Source organism: Myotis yumanensis, unplaced genomic scaffold, assembly GCF_028538775.1.
Source record: "Myotis yumanensis isolate MYYU_CA2020_CCGP unplaced genomic scaffold, mMyoYum1.0.hap1 SCAF_23, whole genome shotgun sequence".
In the NCBI taxonomy this organism is placed as follows: Eukaryota; Metazoa; Chordata; class Mammalia; order Chiroptera; family Vespertilionidae; genus Myotis; species Myotis yumanensis.
In genome coordinates, this window is record NW_027223774.1 from 8,769,967 (window position 1) to 8,786,980 (window position 17,014).

The 17,014-nt window shown below is 56.5% G+C and overlaps 4 protein-coding genes across 4 annotated transcripts in view; 1 reads left to right on the top strand and 3 right to left on the bottom strand.

Annotated features, from left to right (window-relative positions):
- Positions 1-1,155: 1,155 nt before the first annotated feature.
- CLDND2 (claudin domain containing 2) lies at positions 1,156-2,734 on the bottom strand. The gene is made up of 4 exons (XM_070401799.1): positions 2,566-2,734; positions 2,070-2,207; positions 1,491-1,610; positions 1,156-1,229 (listed from the first exon to the last, which is right to left on the bottom strand). The coding sequence occupies exons 1-4, from the start codon at positions 2,732-2,734 to the stop codon at positions 1,156-1,158; spliced, it is 501 nt and encodes a 166-aa protein (XP_070257900.1).
- Positions 2,735-4,624: 1,890 nt separating this feature from the next.
- Positions 4,625-5,744, bottom strand: NKG7 (natural killer cell granule protein 7). The gene is made up of 4 exons (XM_070401797.1): positions 5,405-5,744; positions 5,173-5,319; positions 4,954-5,088; positions 4,625-4,853 (listed from the first exon to the last, which is right to left on the bottom strand). Exons 1-4 carry the CDS (start codon positions 5,556-5,558, stop codon positions 4,795-4,797), a joined length of 495 nt encoding a protein of 164 aa, XP_070257898.1. The 5' UTR covers positions 5,559-5,744; the 3' UTR covers positions 4,625-4,794.
- Positions 5,745-6,578: 834 nt separating this feature from the next.
- On the top strand, positions 6,579-8,126 carry LOC138999625 (protein NKG7-like). The gene is made up of 4 exons (XM_070401796.1): positions 6,579-7,035; positions 7,121-7,267; positions 7,352-7,486; positions 7,585-8,126. Exons 1-4 carry the CDS (start codon positions 6,879-6,881, stop codon positions 7,641-7,643), a joined length of 498 nt encoding a protein of 165 aa, XP_070257897.1. The 5' UTR covers positions 6,579-6,878; the 3' UTR covers positions 7,644-8,126.
- A 5,973-nt stretch (positions 8,127-14,099) lies between these two features.
- LIM2 (lens intrinsic membrane protein 2) overlaps positions 14,100-17,014 on the bottom strand; it is a 4,289-nt gene continuing 1,374 nt past the window's right edge. The window contains 4 exon segments of the mRNA XM_070401798.1: positions 14,100-14,161; positions 14,361-14,495; positions 15,712-15,826; positions 15,828-15,862. Of these exon segments, the coding sequence (XP_070257899.1) occupies positions 14,100-14,161; positions 14,361-14,495; positions 15,712-15,826; positions 15,828-15,862 (347 nt within the window).

The following is a 17,014-nucleotide window of genomic DNA, read 5'->3' on the forward strand; positions in this document are numbered from 1 at the left end:
TTCCCCGGTCTTCCTCGCGTCTCAAAGTCGCAGCGCCAGTGTCCCCGCGCCCACCCCACGCCCCTGAATCCTCCCGTGATTGCTCTACATCCTCCCCATGCGCCTCGTGTCCCCGTTCCCCGCCACATCCATGTCCCTTTTTTAAAAAATATACTTTAGTGCCCTGACCGGTTTGGCTCAGTGGATAGAGCATCGGCCTTCGGACTGAAGAGTCCCAGGTTCGATTCCGGTCAAGGGCATGTACCTTGGTTGCAGGCACATCCCCAGTAGGGAGTGTGCAGGAGGTAGCTGATCCATGTTTCTCTCTCATCGATGTTTCTAACTCTCTATCCCTCTCCCTTCCTCTCTGTAAAAAATCAATAAAATATATTTAATATATATATATATATATATATATATATATATACTTTATTGATTTTTATATAGAGAGTTAGAAACATAGATCAGCTGCCTCCTCCACGCTCCCTACTGGGGATATGCCTGCAACCAAGGTACACGCCCTGGACCGGAATCCAACCCGGATCCCGTCAATTCACCGGCCGACGCTCTATCCATGCGCCAAACCAGCTCCCACCGCATCCCGGTCCTTTGTCCACTTCATGTTCGTGTGTGCATGCCGGGTACCACGGGTCTCCAAATTCCTTATAGCAGTGGTTCTCAACCTTCCTAATGCCGCGACCCATTAATACAGCTCCTCATGTTGTGGTGACCCCCAACCATAAAATTATTTCCGTTGCTACTTCATAACTGTAATGTTGCTCCTGTTATGAATCGTAATGTAAATATCTGATATGCAGGATGTCTTTTCATTGTTACAAATTGAACATAATGAAAGCATAGTGATTCATCACAAAAAGAATATATAATTATATATGTTTTTTCCGATGGTCTTAGGCGACCCCTGTGAAAGGGTCGTTCGACCCCCATAGGGGTCGTGACCCACAGGTTGAGAACCGCTGCCCTATAGGTTCATGTCCTTCTGTCCTCCCTGAACCTCTATGGACCCCCGTGTCCCGAGTCCCCGTGTTCTTCATTGACACGTTCCCACGTGTGTGCACATGGCCCGTGTCCGAGTCCTCGCATCCCCAGAAAGGCAGGCGGAGCCAGAGGTGGAAGCTAAGCGGGAGCCTTTATTCCGCCCCAGGCCGGCTGCGGTCACAAGCACACGGGGAACCCGCTGATGGCATCCATACTCCGCAGGATCATGTCCACGAGCAGAAAGCAGAAGCCTGGCGGGAGGCAGAGCAGCGTGGGAGGAGTGGGTGGGTCCAGGGGCGGATGGCGGGAGGGGCCTGGGTTTTATTTGTGCGTGTGTGGGGGGGTGCTCCTCGGGCATCTCTGTCGGGTCTATGAAAGCCGGGAGTGGAGTCTGTTGGGGAGTTCCCGGGAGGTCAGACTGGGGTTTCCTGGAAGGGCGGCTGGGCAATCTGTGCGGGGAGGAGGGTCCCCCCGTGTATTCTCCTCCATCCCCTTCCCGCTGTCCAAGTTACCCGCGAGAATATAGAAAGGTACAGCCATCCACCCCAAAAAATAGGACCAGGAGAAGAAGACGTCGTTTTTCCGCGCATTCTTCAAGGTGTAGCCTGTCAAACCAATCAGCAGCAGGAGGCCTGGCCACGCCCACCCGCCAGATTATAAGCGTGGCTTGGAGGGGGCGGGGCTGCACCCAGGCCCCACCAAGATCGCGCCCACCGTCCTGGCCACGCCCACCCTCCAGATGATAAGTGGGGCCTGGAGGAGGCGGGGCTTCACCCAGGCCCCACCCAGATCCCGCCCACCGTTCTGGCCACACCCACCCCGCCAGATGATAAGCGGGGCGTGGGGGCGGGGCTGCATCCAGACCCCGCCCAAATCGCGCCCACCGTCTTGGCCACGCCCCCTCCGGACCTCTCAGCTGCAGAAGACCTCGCCCACCTCCTCCGGGTCCCGCCCCTAGCCCCACCCTCTCTGGCTGTGTTCCCGGAATCCTTGGGGTCGCCAGCCCCTCTCCTTGGCTCCTTTCCAAGGCCCTGAGTCGAGAGCAATGGGGGACCCCTGTCCCCTGCCTGGGGGCGCTGGTCCTGTCTCACCGCAGAGGAAGAAGACAGTGCTCGTGGTCCGGCCCGGTGAGTTGCCCTCCTGACACAGGATCCGCAGCGCCATCACCAAGCCCACGATGCTGAAGGCGGCCCCCAGCACCATGCACGCCCCGGTCACCGCCAGCATGGCTGGGGAGAGCCGCCGCCTCAGCCCCGCGCAGCCAGGGCCACCCTGGCCACCGCCCCCACCCACTGGCACAGGGCTGGCCGCAGAGTCGTGGTGCGGGGGGGGGGGGGGGGACGCGGGGGGCAGGGACGGGGACATGGAAGTTGTCATGAGGGGATGTGGTCATGTTGGTGGTAGCCTCGGTCACCTAGGGGCAGCTAGAACTGAGGCTGGAGCGGAGGGGGTGGGGTGGGGGCCTCCCAGGGTGTGCCCAGCTGTTGAGTCAGGGGAGGGGCCAGCTGTGGGCAGAGCTGGGGCTGTCTGTGTAGTGGGGTCTGGGGGGCTGGGGGGCTGACACCATCTGCACGGCCTGGGCCTCACACTGGCAGGGCATATTAGAGCAGGTGCCCTGGGTACAGTCCTGCCACAGGCCGCTGTGTCCCGTGGGGAAGCGGATCCAGTAGTTGGAGGCCGTGGAGAGCACCGTGAAGATGTTGGCCAAGAGGCCCAGCAGGGTGCCCCCGCACTGAAGGCTCCGCTTCACCCCCATGCCAGGGGGGCTGCTGCAGAGGCCACACACGCTAGATTGGCCAACACCCCTCCCACCCCGAAACCACCCCCCCCCATGTCTCTCCATGTCCCAGCCGGCTGCCCCGACACCCCTGCCTGGGACCACTGCTTCTGGGGACCTCCCGGTGTCCTCCTTTAGGTCTTCCCTCCCCGCCATGCTGCAGGCCCTTCCCCCAGCACCCCTGCCTGGGACGGTGAGACCGTCCCACCAGGAGTCACTGATCAGGAACCCCCCTACCTTCCAGAGACCTCCATCACCCAGTGGGACTTCCCTTTGGCCTGTCCAGTGCGCTCCCCACACCACACCCCCACACCCCCACTTGTGTGACTCACAGCCAGCTACCTGGAAGGAGGGTGCAGAGGGGGTGGGGGAAGGGGGGCTGGGTCAGGCTCTGTGAGGCAGCAGGAGTTCCAGAACCCCCTCTCCCTGCAGCCATTTAAAGAGATAACCACCCACCCACCCACCCATCCACACAGGCATCTCCCAGCAAAGGGGCAGCTCAAAGCCAGAGGGTAGGTCTGTAGGGAGCCTGGGGACCAGGACATGGTAGACCATGTCCTCCTCAACACTTCTCTTCCCTTGACCCATAAGCGCTCCTGGTCCCCAGATCTGACTGTGCCTCCCAGGCCCCCACCCAGGCTCCTGCCCTTCCTGCTCCCTATATCCTGTACCTTCTACCAGCTTCAGTGGCCACGGTGCCCTGAGGCCATCCCAGACTCCATCGCTAGCCCTGGTCTCTCTCCAGAACCTTGGACTAGAGCCCTCACCTGCTCCTGGCCATCTCCCCGCACTCAACACCTCCCGCCTGAGCTCAGCATCCTCCAGCAAACCAGGAAGGACCCCACCATCTCACTCCTTGGCACTGTCCTTGCCCCCTTCTTGCTCTTCACCCCACAAAGCCCGTGGATCCCCAAGGCCAGGTCCTCCTGCTCCCTGAATCTTTCTGGCTACCTCCCTCCTTTCCACCTAATGCCCTGTTCCCTGTCAGCCCTCGGCCTCCCTCATGTCCTACCTGTTGGTCGCATTGCCAAGATCCTTTGTCCCTCTCAGCCTCTCCAGAGACCTCAGAGAGGGCTTATTGGCGCTGGGGGCTGACACTGCCCCGCCCCTGCTCTCCTCCTGACTCCCCAACCCCCTTGAGAGAAAGTCAGCTGTGACTTTAGGGGTCCTGGCTCCCACCCACCACTCCATTCTCATTTCCTCCCTCCCACCTCCACAGCCCACTTCCAGCCTTTTCATGCCTCTGTCTCGGCACCCTTCCTCCTGGATTCCCTTTCCCTTGCCCTCAGGAAGTCCCTGAACACCCTCTCCCCAGAGAGCTCACCTCCACCCCCCACCACACCATCACCCTTTGTCCCACATCCTTCCTGGGTTGTGCCTGTCCCCTGGCCTATGTTACCTCCCCCCCCCCCACCTGACTTGCATTCCCCCCGCACCCCCCTGCCCACCCCGCACCCTCATGGGCATCACCTGGATCTGACTCCAGTCAGTGTCCCCAGCCCCCAGCGAGGCCCAGCAGAAAGGATGTGCTTGGGGAAAGCCAGCAGAAGGAGAGAATGAATTACTGAAATGAGCAAGGAGAACTACAGCTCAGGTGAGGGGCTGTGAGGGAGTGAGGAGGAAAGTGCTGGAGCCAGAAAGGCATAAGGAAGAGCAGAGAAAGGGGGAGGAAGAGGAGAGATGGAAACAGACAACAGACAAAGGCCAGAGAAGCGGGGAGAGGATGTGGGCAGTGCCCGAATCCACACTGGGTGGGAGCCCTTGGAGAGCAGGTCGAGGTTTCAGATTCTTTTCTGGGTGCCCAGTGTCGCCCACCGGGGAGCTGGCGTGCCATGGGCTTGTGTCATGGTTGAATTAACCTCAAAATAATCAGACTGCAGCAAATCGTTGTTGAAAGAATGAATAAACAAACAATGGGGCTATGGAAGGGCTGGGGGTGAGGGCCGAGGGAAGACCAGGTGATCCCATGGCTCCAGATGATGCTTGGATGATGCTTTCCAACCCACCGGCTGTCCTCACCTTCGGCTCATATGTTGGGCTCACACTTCATCATAGCCAGGCCGAGGGGCACGGGAATGAGCGACCAGACCCAGGCTACCTGGGGTGGCACAGGAAGCTTAGTTAGCCCTTGTCCCTGCCCCCACCTGCTCCCACAGAGCCCCCAGTGGGCCCTCCCCAACTCCCGAGGCAACAGTCACCTGCACTGAACCAGAGGAGAGCCGAAACCCAGCCCAGGTAGAAGGACCAGGAGAAGAAGGACTGGATCTGGGGCTTTCGAGGTTGGCTCCACCGATGACCGGTGTAAACGGCCATGGCCACCACCGTGAAGAGGGCTGAGACAAGAGACAAGGAGACTGCTCAGCCCCTCTGCGGGAATTCACAGTCCCCAAGGCCCACGGCCAGTCCACATTCCTTACCTGCAACAAAGGCTGTGATGGACGAGACCAGGGGGCCGCGGCCCGGGGCGGACAGTGAGGGGATGCAGGACAGGACCAGGAGGCTCACAGACACCAGGCCACACAGGGCGGCCAGAATGCCGAAGGTCTGTGTCACGTGGATGACGCCTGCTCAGAGAGGAGACCGCTGAGGACCTGTCCCCTCTGGCTCTTCTCCCCTGTCCCCCAGACAAGACACACCACTCCCCCTTACCTGCTACTAACTCATCCCGCTTCGGCCAGAGGCCCGAGTGAGCTGTAGATCTGGGCCCGATGGCCACGAACCAGAAATCCGTGCTCAGAGCAACCAGGGCAGAGACCAGGGCCAGGGAGCCGGCCAGCAGGGCCAGGGACCGACAGGGCTCCATGGGGGTGAGCGCTGGGTTCCTGGGTCTCTGAGAGAAGAGGCTGTGGACCCAGACTCCTGGGTCCTCTGAGCCCCCAAAAAAGCAAAGAAGCCAGCAAACAGTTGAGGCAACTTGGGGGGCCCTGAGCTCCTTAGGACCAGACTGGTTCTGTTTCACCCATTTCAGTTCCTGGCAGCAGATTCTCACATACCCTCTCTTCCTGGGTTGAACCGATAACATCTCCCCTCCCCGAGGTCCTGATCCCCCACTCACAGTGTGTGGTGGGGCAGGGTGTCATCGGTGGTTTGGTCAGTGGTTCAGAACCTGCCTTGCTGTCTCAGGTTTGTCTTCACAACAGAGGTCCTCCTCAGGGCCTTCCAGCTCCACAGGGTCAAGTTTGCCTGAGTCTTCTCCCTGAGCTGTGGCACCTTCACCTTCTACCTGCTCACAGGTGAGGTGAGGCCCAGGGCCTGATACTGGTTTGAGAGGAAGACTCTTGGAGGGCCGGAGGGCCCTGCACTGACATCCCTGGGCCCCTGATGGTACCATGACCCTCATGATCAAGCCGGCCATGCTCAGAGCAGAGCTGTGTGAACTCACACATCAGAGGAGGAGGTGGGCGTGTTTTCCCCTCCACAGGCTTTTACAATCGTGATTCTCTCCCTTCTACCTGCCCTGAGCATACGCTGCAAGCAGGGGCCCAGGAACCCGCCACCTGCCCACCCACCCCCTCCTCCCTCAGGACCTGGTGTCCACATCTCCAGCTCCTTTCTCCTTCAGCCCCAGGCATCATAGAGGCCTTAGAGTGGGCCTCCCCTCCCCCAGAACGGAAGGTTGCCGCACTCACAGGAAGACATGACACATCCCCCAACTGTCCCCTGTGGCCACATCCCTCCCCTCGTTGAACTCACACCCTGGCCTCATGCGCCAACCCCACCTCGGAGCCCCTAAGCCTGTCATCTCTTCCGGGAAGCCCCCCCTCTGCTGTTGAGCAAGGCTCCGAGGGTGAGAGCTACAGAACCTGAGACAGCGAGGCAGGTTCTGAACCACTGACCAAACCACCGATGACACCCTGCCCCACCACACACTGTGAGTGGAGGACCAGGACCTCGGGGAGGGGAGACATCATCGGTACAACCCAGGAAGGGAGGGTGTGTGAGAATCCGTTGCCAGGAACTGAAATGGGTGAAACAGAACCAGTCTGGTCCTAAGGAGCTCAGGGCACCCCGAGTTGCCTCAACTGCTTGCTGGCTTCTTTGCTTTTGGGGGGCTCAGAGGACCCAGGAGTCCGGGTCCACAGCCTCTTCTCTCAGAGACCCAGGAACCCAACGCTCACCCCCCATGGAGCCCTGTCGGTCCCTGGCCCTGCTGGCCGGCTCCCTGGCCCTGGTCTCTGCCCTGGTTGCTCTGAGCACGGATTTCTGGTTCGTGGCCATCGGGCCCAGCTCTTCAGCTCACTCAGGCCTCTGGCCGAAGCGGGGTGCGCAGTTATTAGCAGGTAAGGGGGAGTGGTGTGTCTTGTCTGGGGGACAGGGGAGAAGAGCCAGAGGGGACAGGTCCTCAGCGGTCTTCTCTCTGAGCAGACTACATCCACGTGACACAGGCCTTCAGCATTCTGGCCGCCCTGTGTGGCCTGGGGTCTGTGGGCCTCCTGATCCTGTCCTGCATCCCCTCACTGCCCGTCCCGGGCCGCGTCCCCCTGGTCTCGTCCATCACAGCCTTTGTTGCAGGTAAGGAATGTGGACTGGCCGTGGGCCTTGGGGACTGTGAATTCCCGCAGAGGGGCTGAGCAGTCTCCTTGTATCTTGTTTCAGCCCTCTTCATGGTTGTGGCCATGGCCGTCTACGCTGGTCATCGGTGGAGCGAACCTCGACACCCCCAGATCCAGTCCTCCTTCTCCTGGTCCTTCTACCTGGGCTGGGTTTCAGCTCTTCTCTGGTTCAGTGCAGGTGACTGTTGCCTCGGGAGTTGGGGAGGGCTCACTGGGGATCTGGGGAGCAGGTGGGGACGGGGGCAGGTGCTAACTAACCTCCCTCTGCCACCCCAGGTAGCCTGGGTCTGGTTGCTCACTCCCGTGCCCCTCTGCCTGGCTATGACCAACTGTGAGCCGAAGGTGAGGACAGCAGGTGGGTTGGAAAGCATCATCCAAGCATCATCTGGAGCCATGGGATCACCTGGCCCTCCCTCGGCCCTCGCCCCCAGCCCTTCCATAGCCCCATTGTTTGTTTATTCATTCTTTCAACAAGGATTTGCTGCAGTCTGATTATTTTGAGGTTAATTCAACCATGACACAAGCCCATGGCACGCCAGCTCCCTGGTGGGCGACACTGGGCACCCAGAAAAGAATCTGAAACCTCGACCTGCTCCCCAAGGGCTCCCACCCAGTGTGGATTCGGGCACTGCCCACATCCTCTCCCGGCTTCTCTGGCCATTGTCTGTTGTCTGTTTCCATCTCTCCTCTTCGTCCGCCTTTCTCTGCTCTTCCCTATGCCTTTCTGGCTCCAGCACTTTCCTCCTCACTCCCTCTGGGACCCTCACCTGCGCTGTAGTTCTCCTTGCTCATTTCAGTAATTCATTCTCTCCTTCTGCTGGCTTTCCCCAAGCACATCCTTTCTGCTGGGCCTCGCTGGGGGCTGGGGATGCTGACAGGAGTCAGATCCAGGTGATGCCCATGGAGGGTGCGGGGGAGGGAGGGAGCTGCAAGTCAGGTGGGGGAGGGGAGGTAACATAGGCCAGGGGACAGGCACAGCCCAGGAAGGATGTGGGACAAAGGGTGATGGTGTGGTGGGGGGGTGGAGGTGAGCTCTCTGGGGAGAGGGTGTTTAGGGACTTCCTGGGGGCCAAGGAAAGGGAATCCAGGAGGAAGGATGCTGAGACGGAGGCATGAAAAGGCTGGAGGTGGGCTGTGGGAGTGGGAGGGAGGAAATGAGAATGGAGTGGTGGGTGGGAGCCAGGACCCCTAAAGCCACAGCTGACTTTCTCTCAAGGGGGCTGGGGAGCCAGGAGGAGAGCAGGGGTGGGGCAGTGTCAGCCCCCAGAGCCAGCAAGCCCTCTCTGAGGTCTCAGGAGAGGCCGAGAGGGAGAAAGGAGCTTGGCAATGCTACCAGCAGGTAGGACATGAGTGAGGACGAGGGCTGACAAGGTACAGGGCATGAGGTAGAAAGGAGGGAGGTAGCCAGAAAGATTCAGGGAACAGGAGGACCTAGCCTTGGGGATCCAAGGGCTTTGTGGGGTGAAGAGCAAGAAAGGGGCAAGGACAGTGCCAAGGAGTGAGATGGTGGGGTCCTTCCTGGTTTGCTGGAGGATGCTGAGCTCAGGCGGGAGGTGTTGAGTGCGGGGAGATGGCCAGGAGCAGGTGAGGGCTCCAGTCCAAGGTTCTGGAGAGAGACCAGGGCTAGCGATGGAGTCTGGGATGGCCTCAGGGCACCGTGGCCACTGAAGCTGGTAGAAGGTACAGGATATAGGGAGCAGGAAGGGCAGGAGCCTGGGTGGGGGCCTGGGAGGCACAGTCAGATCTGGGGACCAGGAGCGCTTATGGGTCAAGGGAAGAGAAGTGTTGAGGAGGACATGGTCTACCATGTCCTGGTCCCCAGGCTCCCTACAGACCTACCCTCTGGCTTTGAGCTGCCCCTTTGCTGGGAGATGCCTGTGTGGATGGGTGGGTGGGTGGGTGGTTATCTCTTTAAATGGCTGCAGGGAGAGGGGGTTCTGGAACTCCTGCTGCCTCACAGAGCCTGACCCAGCCCCCCTTCCCCCACCCCCTCTGCACCCTCCTTCCAGGTAGCTGGCTGTGAGTCACACAAGTGGGGGTGTGGGGGTGTGGTGTGGGGAGCGCACTGGACAGGCCAAAGGGACGTCCCACTGGGTGATGGAGGTCTCTGGAAGGTAGGGGGGGTTCCTGGTTAGTGACTCCTGGGAGGACGGTCTCACTGTCCCAGGCAGGGGTGCTGGGGGAAGGGCCTGCAGCATGGGGAGTGGGTGGCGGGAACCTGAAGGAGGGCCCCTCCAGGTCCTCCCTCACGGCAGGCAGAAGGTAGAGAATCAGGATTGTAATAGTCTGTGGAGGGGAAAACATGCCCACCCCCTCCTCTGATGTGTCGGTTCACACAGCTAAGCTCTGAGCATGGCCGGCTTGATCATGAGGGTCATGGTACCTGCCAGGGGCCCAGGGCTGTCAGTGAGGGGCCCTCCAGCCCTCCAAGCACCTTCCTCCCACAACAGTATCGGGCCCTGGGCTGCACCTCACCTGTGAGCAGGTAGAAGGTGAAGGTGCCAGAGCCCAGGGAGAAGGCCCAGGCAAACTTGAGCCTGTGGAGCTGGAATGTCCCTGAAGAGGACCTCTGTTGTGAAGACAAACGGAGCCAGCAGCCCCAGGACAGCTGGAGAAGGGAGACCCCGGGACCTAGCAGTCGGTCCTCTTCCTATATTGGAGTCTCCAGTTGGCAGGCCTCCATCCTTCACTCAAACCCTCACCAGTAAGGTAACTGGCCATTCCCAAGAACCTGGCCACAAGGACAAGCTCTCAGAGCCAGATCCAGGTCATGAGCAGGAGAGCAGTGCAAAAATGGCCGTGGACATGGCTCCCGTGAGGAGCACTGGACAGGCTTCAGGAAGTCTGGGCCATGGGCGTGTGGTGGGGGGAAGGTCCGAGCATAGAGTCCAGCTGCAATCTTGACCCCATCCCCCAACGCACCCCCATCCTAACCTCATCCCTATCACCCAGTCCACCCCCCTCCTCATGTGCAAACCTAACTCACTCTCAACCCCAGCTCCAACCCCAAACTCAACCCCACCCCAATTCCCGACCTAAACCCATGCTCATGTCCAAATGCACCTCTGAGCCCAATCCAAGCTCAACCCAGTCCTAACCCTCTCTCAACCCCATCAATAATTCCAGCTCCAACCCCAACCCAATTCCCCAAACCAGCTCTTAACCAATCCCGTCCCCAACCCCAAACACAACCCATCTCTGAACCCCAGCTCCAATCCCTAACTTAACACCAACCCTATCCCACAACCTGACCCCATTCTTATTGGCAAACCCAACCCCAAACGCACCCCATCCCCCTCTACAAACCCAAACCCAAACCCATCCTCATCCTGAGACTTAACCGGATCCTCATTGCCATCCTCACACCAGACTGTTTCCAATCCCAGCTCCGGCCCCAGTCCCACACCCACTTCCTTCTTTATACTTCCCCCCCCCCCCCCCCGCAACCCCTATAAGTCCTACCTCAACTTCCTCCCATTTCCTGTTCATCCCATTTCCAAGTTCAAGGCTGTAGCTGTTTCTCACCTCCCCAAGTCCCACCACTACCATTGACCAAAGAAAGGTTGATCTTGCCTGGTTCTGGGAGGAACCTCCTGTCTGCTAAGTGTCTCTGTTTACCTGGAGTCCTTGGGCCACTCCAGATTGTTTATGCTATCAACATGGTTGGGACGGGGAGGGGTCTACTATATCCGTTTGACCCCCGGAGATGCTTGGAAACTGAATAACTAAGGCCAGCCATGGGAGTGCTTCTTGCCTGACCCCGCCCCCTCCCCCATGAGAACCCTGGACACCAGGGTTTGGGTGCCTGGTCTCACCTGGATGCCGCTCCTCGCTCTGCTGATGTTAAACTGTACCCTTTCGCTGTAATAAATTAACTGTGAGCGCAACCGTTTTCCTGAGCTCTGTGAGTCCTTCTAGCAACTCATTGAACCCAGGGGTGGTCTCGGGGACCCCTGAACTGTAGTGAGTGGAGGGGGATTAACTCAGAGAGTTAGCAGGGCCAGAACACGTGGCATTTTGAATGATCTGGATAGACTTTAGTTTTTTTTGTGTTGTTGTTTTTTTTTACCTGAGATTGGAGCCACTGGAGGGCTTCGAGTGGGAGTGACATGATTTATTTTTTGTTGTCATCACCTGAGGACATTTTCCCCCATTGATTTTTAGAGAAACTGGAAGGGAATGAGGAGAGAAGGAGAGAGAAACGTCGATGTGAGATAGACACAGTGATCGTTTACCTCCTGCAATCCAGGCACTACTTGCCCTTTAACAGGAATCGAACCCGCCACCCTTTGGTGTGCAAGCCAATGCTCTAGCCCAGGGGTCCTCAAACTACGGCCCGCGGGCCACATGCAAATACAAATATTGTATTTGTTCCCGTTTTGTTTTTTTACTTCAAAATAAGATATGTGCAGTGTGCATAGGAATTTGTTCATAGTTGTTTTTTTAAACTATAGTCCAGCCCTCCAACGGTCTGAGGGACAGTGAACTGGCCCCCTGTTTAAAAAGTTTGAGGGCCCCTGCTCTAGCCCCTGAGAAACACCGGCCAGGGCAGGAGTGACATGATTTTAATAAAGATTTCTCCAGATGCTGCATAGAAAATGAACTGTAGGTGGAGGAGGGCAGGCGGGGTAAGGGCTGAGCTGGTTAGGAGGGTGTGGCAATGAACCAGGTGACAGACGACGGATGGTGACTTGCATTAGGGTGATCACTGGTGAAGCAAGAGTCAAATTCCCAAACACATTTTAAAGGTAGAGCCAACATTATTGGCTGATGAATCAGATGTGGAATGTAACAGAGAAAGCAGCTGGATAAAAATGGAGCTGTCATTTACTAAGCTGGGGAGACCATGGGAGGAGCAGGTGTGGGGTGTGAGCGGGACCAGGAACCCGGCGTCAGATATGTGAGGTGTGAGGTGCCTCTTCTTGTCGAGTGGAAAGGCTGAGTCAGAAGTTGGAGGTATGAGTCAGCAGTTACAACATCATCATTGCTAGAGTAAGCCCCTATAAACATGATTACTGGAATACTAAGCCTCCGTAAATATTTCCACTTAACGAGGCCTCGTTAAAGTAGGATTAGAGAAGGCCTCAATTGCCATTATTTTTTGGATGAAGCCTCTATAAACATAGCATTATGGTGACTGGAGGAGGCCCCAATAAATCGTATTTCTAGGGAGTCAGCCTCTATTAATAATAGCATAGGCGGTGATAAATATTACTGAAATTGCCCTTGCTAAATAGCCTTATTATTTTATGATTGGCGTCAGTACATGTCATGGCAGCCGACATCCGTTTATTGGGTGACTGAGTGAATGAAGACAAGGTCAAGGTCAAGCTCATGAATAGTGTCTGAAGAGGTGGGTGAAGGAGGTGAAGGGTCAGAGTTCTGGAGCCCATTGGGGAGGGGAGAGGAGGTTGGGGGAGCCAACTAGAGATGGGGGGCGGGCAGGTGGACAAGGGAGCTAGTTTGTTTATTTTTTCCCACTGAGCTCTCTAATTATCCTATTATCCTACTGTGATATTGTGATTTCTAATAAGAAATATGTGTTTGATCTGGGGGGTCCTGATTATGACAGCTCCTAAAAGCCCTGGAATTTCCCAATCACGGGAGCCATTCAGGTGCAAATGAGGTGACTTTGGGACCCCACTTAAGGGTGGGGGAATGGTTGCCAGGGGAGCCGACCATGTGCTTAGAGCAGTGGTTCTCAACCTTGGCTGCACATGAGAATCACCTGGGTATCTTTTTAAAATCCTGATTTCTGGGCCTCGTCCTCCGGAAATTCTGTTTCTTTGTTACTAATGTTGTGGCCTCACCCCATCACAAAAAAACAGAATGGCTTAGCGGGTTGGAACTCTCAGTCCCAGCCCCTGACCTCTGGGGAGGAGAGAGGAGCCAGAGGTTGAGTTCACTCACCAATGGCCAAGGATTTCATCAATCACACGTGTGTCATGCAACCTCCTCGGGGAGTTTCAGGGGTGGTGAACACTGGGAGATTTGGGGAGAGTGGTGACTTCAGAGAGGACATAGAAGCTCTGAGTCCCTGCCCCACACCTGGCCCTCTGCATCTCTTCCATCTGGCTCTGTGAGCAGCTCTAAGAAATTCATGGAACCTGAGGAGCGGGTCATGGGGACCTCCAACCTATAGCTGGTGGTCAGAAGCTGGTGGCCTGTGATTGGCATCTGAAGGGAGGGGGGGTGTGCAGTCTTGCAGGACTGGGCCCTTAACCTGTGGGATCTGATAGTATCTCCAGGTAGATAATATCCGAATTGAGTTCATTGCTGGGTGGTGTGAGGGGAGAAGAAAAAATACCCATTGGAATTGTTGTCAGAGTGGGACCTACACACCCGTTTCCTAGAAGTTGTGTGGGGGCTGCATGATTGATCTCTGTCCCCGTGTCTACAGAAACAGCAGGTTGGGTTGCCCTCATACACCCCCCAACCCCACTTGCCACACTCACCCCCACCCCTCAGGGAGTCACCCTGTGGTAGTTTCACATCAGTTTTATTAGAATCCAAAAAATCGCTCTAATAGATATTCCATTTCTCAAACACCCCGCCCCCCACCCCCACCCCATCTCCCCGGGGTGGAGCCTTGAGTCTTCTCAGGTCCCTCCCACCAGGCCCCATTCTTTCTCCTTCCATGTGGGACTCGGGGGTCAGGGGCCCCCACCCAGAATCCAGGACCGGGCCCCCTCATGCCCCCAGGAACCAGGATTTCAGGCCTCTAGACCCTCCCCCTCCTCTCCGGTGACCTCATTTTAACCTCCCGATGAAGCTGATGGATACACCTGGGCTCAGCGGGGAGTGGACTGGCGCCGACATTCATTCATCCGGTAGGCACACATGTAGAAAATTCCTGTGCGAGAAAAGGTCCCAATGGACACTCCGCGCTCCCCGCCACCCCCAGCCTCTCAAGCCCCCTGGGTGTCTACAGAATCTGGAGTCTGCCTTCTGCCTGGGTGCTGGGAGCCCATGGGAGACACCCTGTCATCTCGCCCTGGGGAGTATGCTTGCTCATCCCAGACACTGCCCTCCCCACCCCCAAGCCCAGGTACCTGCAAAGAAGGTCATGAGCAGGGCCACCCAGCCCAGGATGTAAGACCAGGAAAAGCGCCAGTCCCCGAAACGGCGGCCGAAGAAGCTGACGGTGACTCCGGTGTAAATGGCCAAGGCCAGCAGGACAAAAATAGCTGGGGAGAGAGGGTGGGGTGGAAACCGGGATGAAGTTGGGCTTGGAGATGGGGGTGGACGTGAGGTTGAGGAGAGGGGTAGGGTGGGGTGGGTGGGATTGGGGATGGGGATCTGGCGAGGACAGGTGGACAGGGAGTGGTGGGGCTGGGGTGGGGATGGAGCAGGGCTGTGCTATGTCATAGAGAGTCTGACTGGTCTTTGTCTCTGGTTCCTGGGAGGACTCCACGTCCTTGGAACTTCCTGAGTTATGAGTGTCTTTGCCATTGTTGAGCCTCTGAGATCACACCTGTTGCTGAGCTGAGGTGATGACTCAGGAAGGGAGCTGGTCGCCAGAAAGACCAACCACCAACCAGAACCGAAAGTTGAGGCTTTGAGCTGGTTGATATCAGCCCCCCTGGGGAGGGGACGGGGAGGAAGTTGAGTCCAATCATAGGTCCAGTGATTCAGTCACTGGATGCCAAGTGCTGGGAGCTTCCTGGTTGCTGAACACATGGGTGTGTGGGGGGCAGGGGGGGGTAGGGGGGGGGGGCGGGCGGTCCCTCTCAGGCGTCTCCTTCTGCGTCTGTTTATTTGGCTGGTCTTGAGTTGATCCTTTATAACAGGGGTGGGGAACCTGTTTTCTGCCAAGGGCCATTTGGATACGTATAACATCATTCGCAGGCCATACAGAAGGATCAACTTAAAAATTAGCCTGCTGTATTTGCTCAAACACGTAATTAACTCACCCCTAAGGCCTGGGCAGGGCCAGACCAAATGATTTCGGGGGCCTGATACGTGTGACCCAGGGGCCGAACGTTCCCCACCCCTTTATAATAAAACTGTAATTGTTAAGCACAGTGCTTTTCTGAGTTTGGTGAGTTGTTCTCACAAAAATGTTCAAACCTGAGTGGGTCCTGGGAACCCTCAAATTGGTAGCCAGTTGGTCAAAAACGCAGGTGGCTTGGGGACCCCACTTGTAGCTGAAGTCGGGGCAGTCTTGTTGGGGAGACACCTGTGGAGTCTGACGCTAATGCCAGAACTGAATTGCAAGTGTCGGAATAGGTGGGATTAGAAACAGCCTGGGTGTTGGTGTTGGTTGTGGGGCTGGGATGAGGGTGGGGGTGGGGTTGAGAGTGAGGAGTCTGGGATGAGAGTGGTGTTGGGGCGGGGGAATGGATTGGGGTTGGAGGTGGGTAGGGAGTAGGGAGAGGGAGAGGGTAGGGCGGATCCACTCACCGGAGGCGAAAAACATGATGCCGGTGGAAAAAGGCCTGGAGAGGCGGGTGAAGGTGGGCTGCTGAGCGAAGGCCAGGATGCCCATGATGATGCCGGACGTGGCACACAGGGAGGACCAGGATCATGAAGGCCCGGGTGGCATTCCAATACGCTGTGGGAGCACCTGGCGGTCACTCCTGGGCCTCCCCTGCCCCTCAGTGGTGAAAGCTGCTGCCTCTGAGAATGGGAATGCCTTCCCTCTCTCCATATCCCTGACCTAGCTTCTCCCTCACCTCTTAGCAAGTGCCCTCCTTTGCACCTGGCAAACTCCTATCCATCCCTCAAAACCCAGCTCTTAAATCCCCTCCTCTAGGAAGCATCCCTTTGCCACTCAGGTATCATCCTCACCCCCTGCTCTGGGCTGTGACTCTTTATCTGTCTCCCCCTCCAGTCTGATTGCTCCCTGAGGACAGGAACTGGGTTGATTCTATGTCATGAATACCCCCAGCATAGGTTTGGTTTGCACGGGGCCCGGAGAAATGGTTGTTGGGTAAGCGAGTGAATGAATGATGCTGTTCCCCATATTGTCCTGCTGGGATCGTTCTTTATCCTCTCTCCCATCGCTCTATTGCAGTGATGGCGAACCTTTGAGCTCGCCGTGTCAGCATTTTGAAAAACCCTAACTTAACTCCGGTGCCGTGTCACATAGAGAAATTTTTTGATATTTGCAACCATAGTAAAGCAAAGACTTCTATTTTTGATATTTATTTTATATATTTAAATGCCATTTAACAAAGAAAAATCAACCAAAAAAAAATGGAGTTCGCCTGTCATAGGTTCACCATCACTGCTCTATTGCATTTCCTTCATGCCACTTGCCCATATCTGAAAACGCCCCCGTTTGTTTGTTTTTAACTTGTTTAAGGTGTCTGTCTCTCCCCACGGAATTCTCAGCTCTGTGAGGACAAAGGTCTTGCCTTCTCATTCACTGCTCTATCCCCAGCACCTGGTGCCTGGCCTATGACAGATACTCAATAAGCATGTGGAAGGAAAGGATGTTGAGCACTGGGGGTCATTCTCCTCTCTTCCCATAAAGTGTATACCAGGTAATATACTATATCATAGATAGAGATGTAGTGTATGACATAATATATCATGTGCATATATAATACCTGTGTATAATATACATTGCCAGAGCCCTATACTGTGAGTGCTATTCTTATCCCCATATTTATAATGTATATTGTAATATACATACATACACCACACACATACATAGAGTTATGTACATATATATTACATAGCCTGGCACATAGCAAGTATA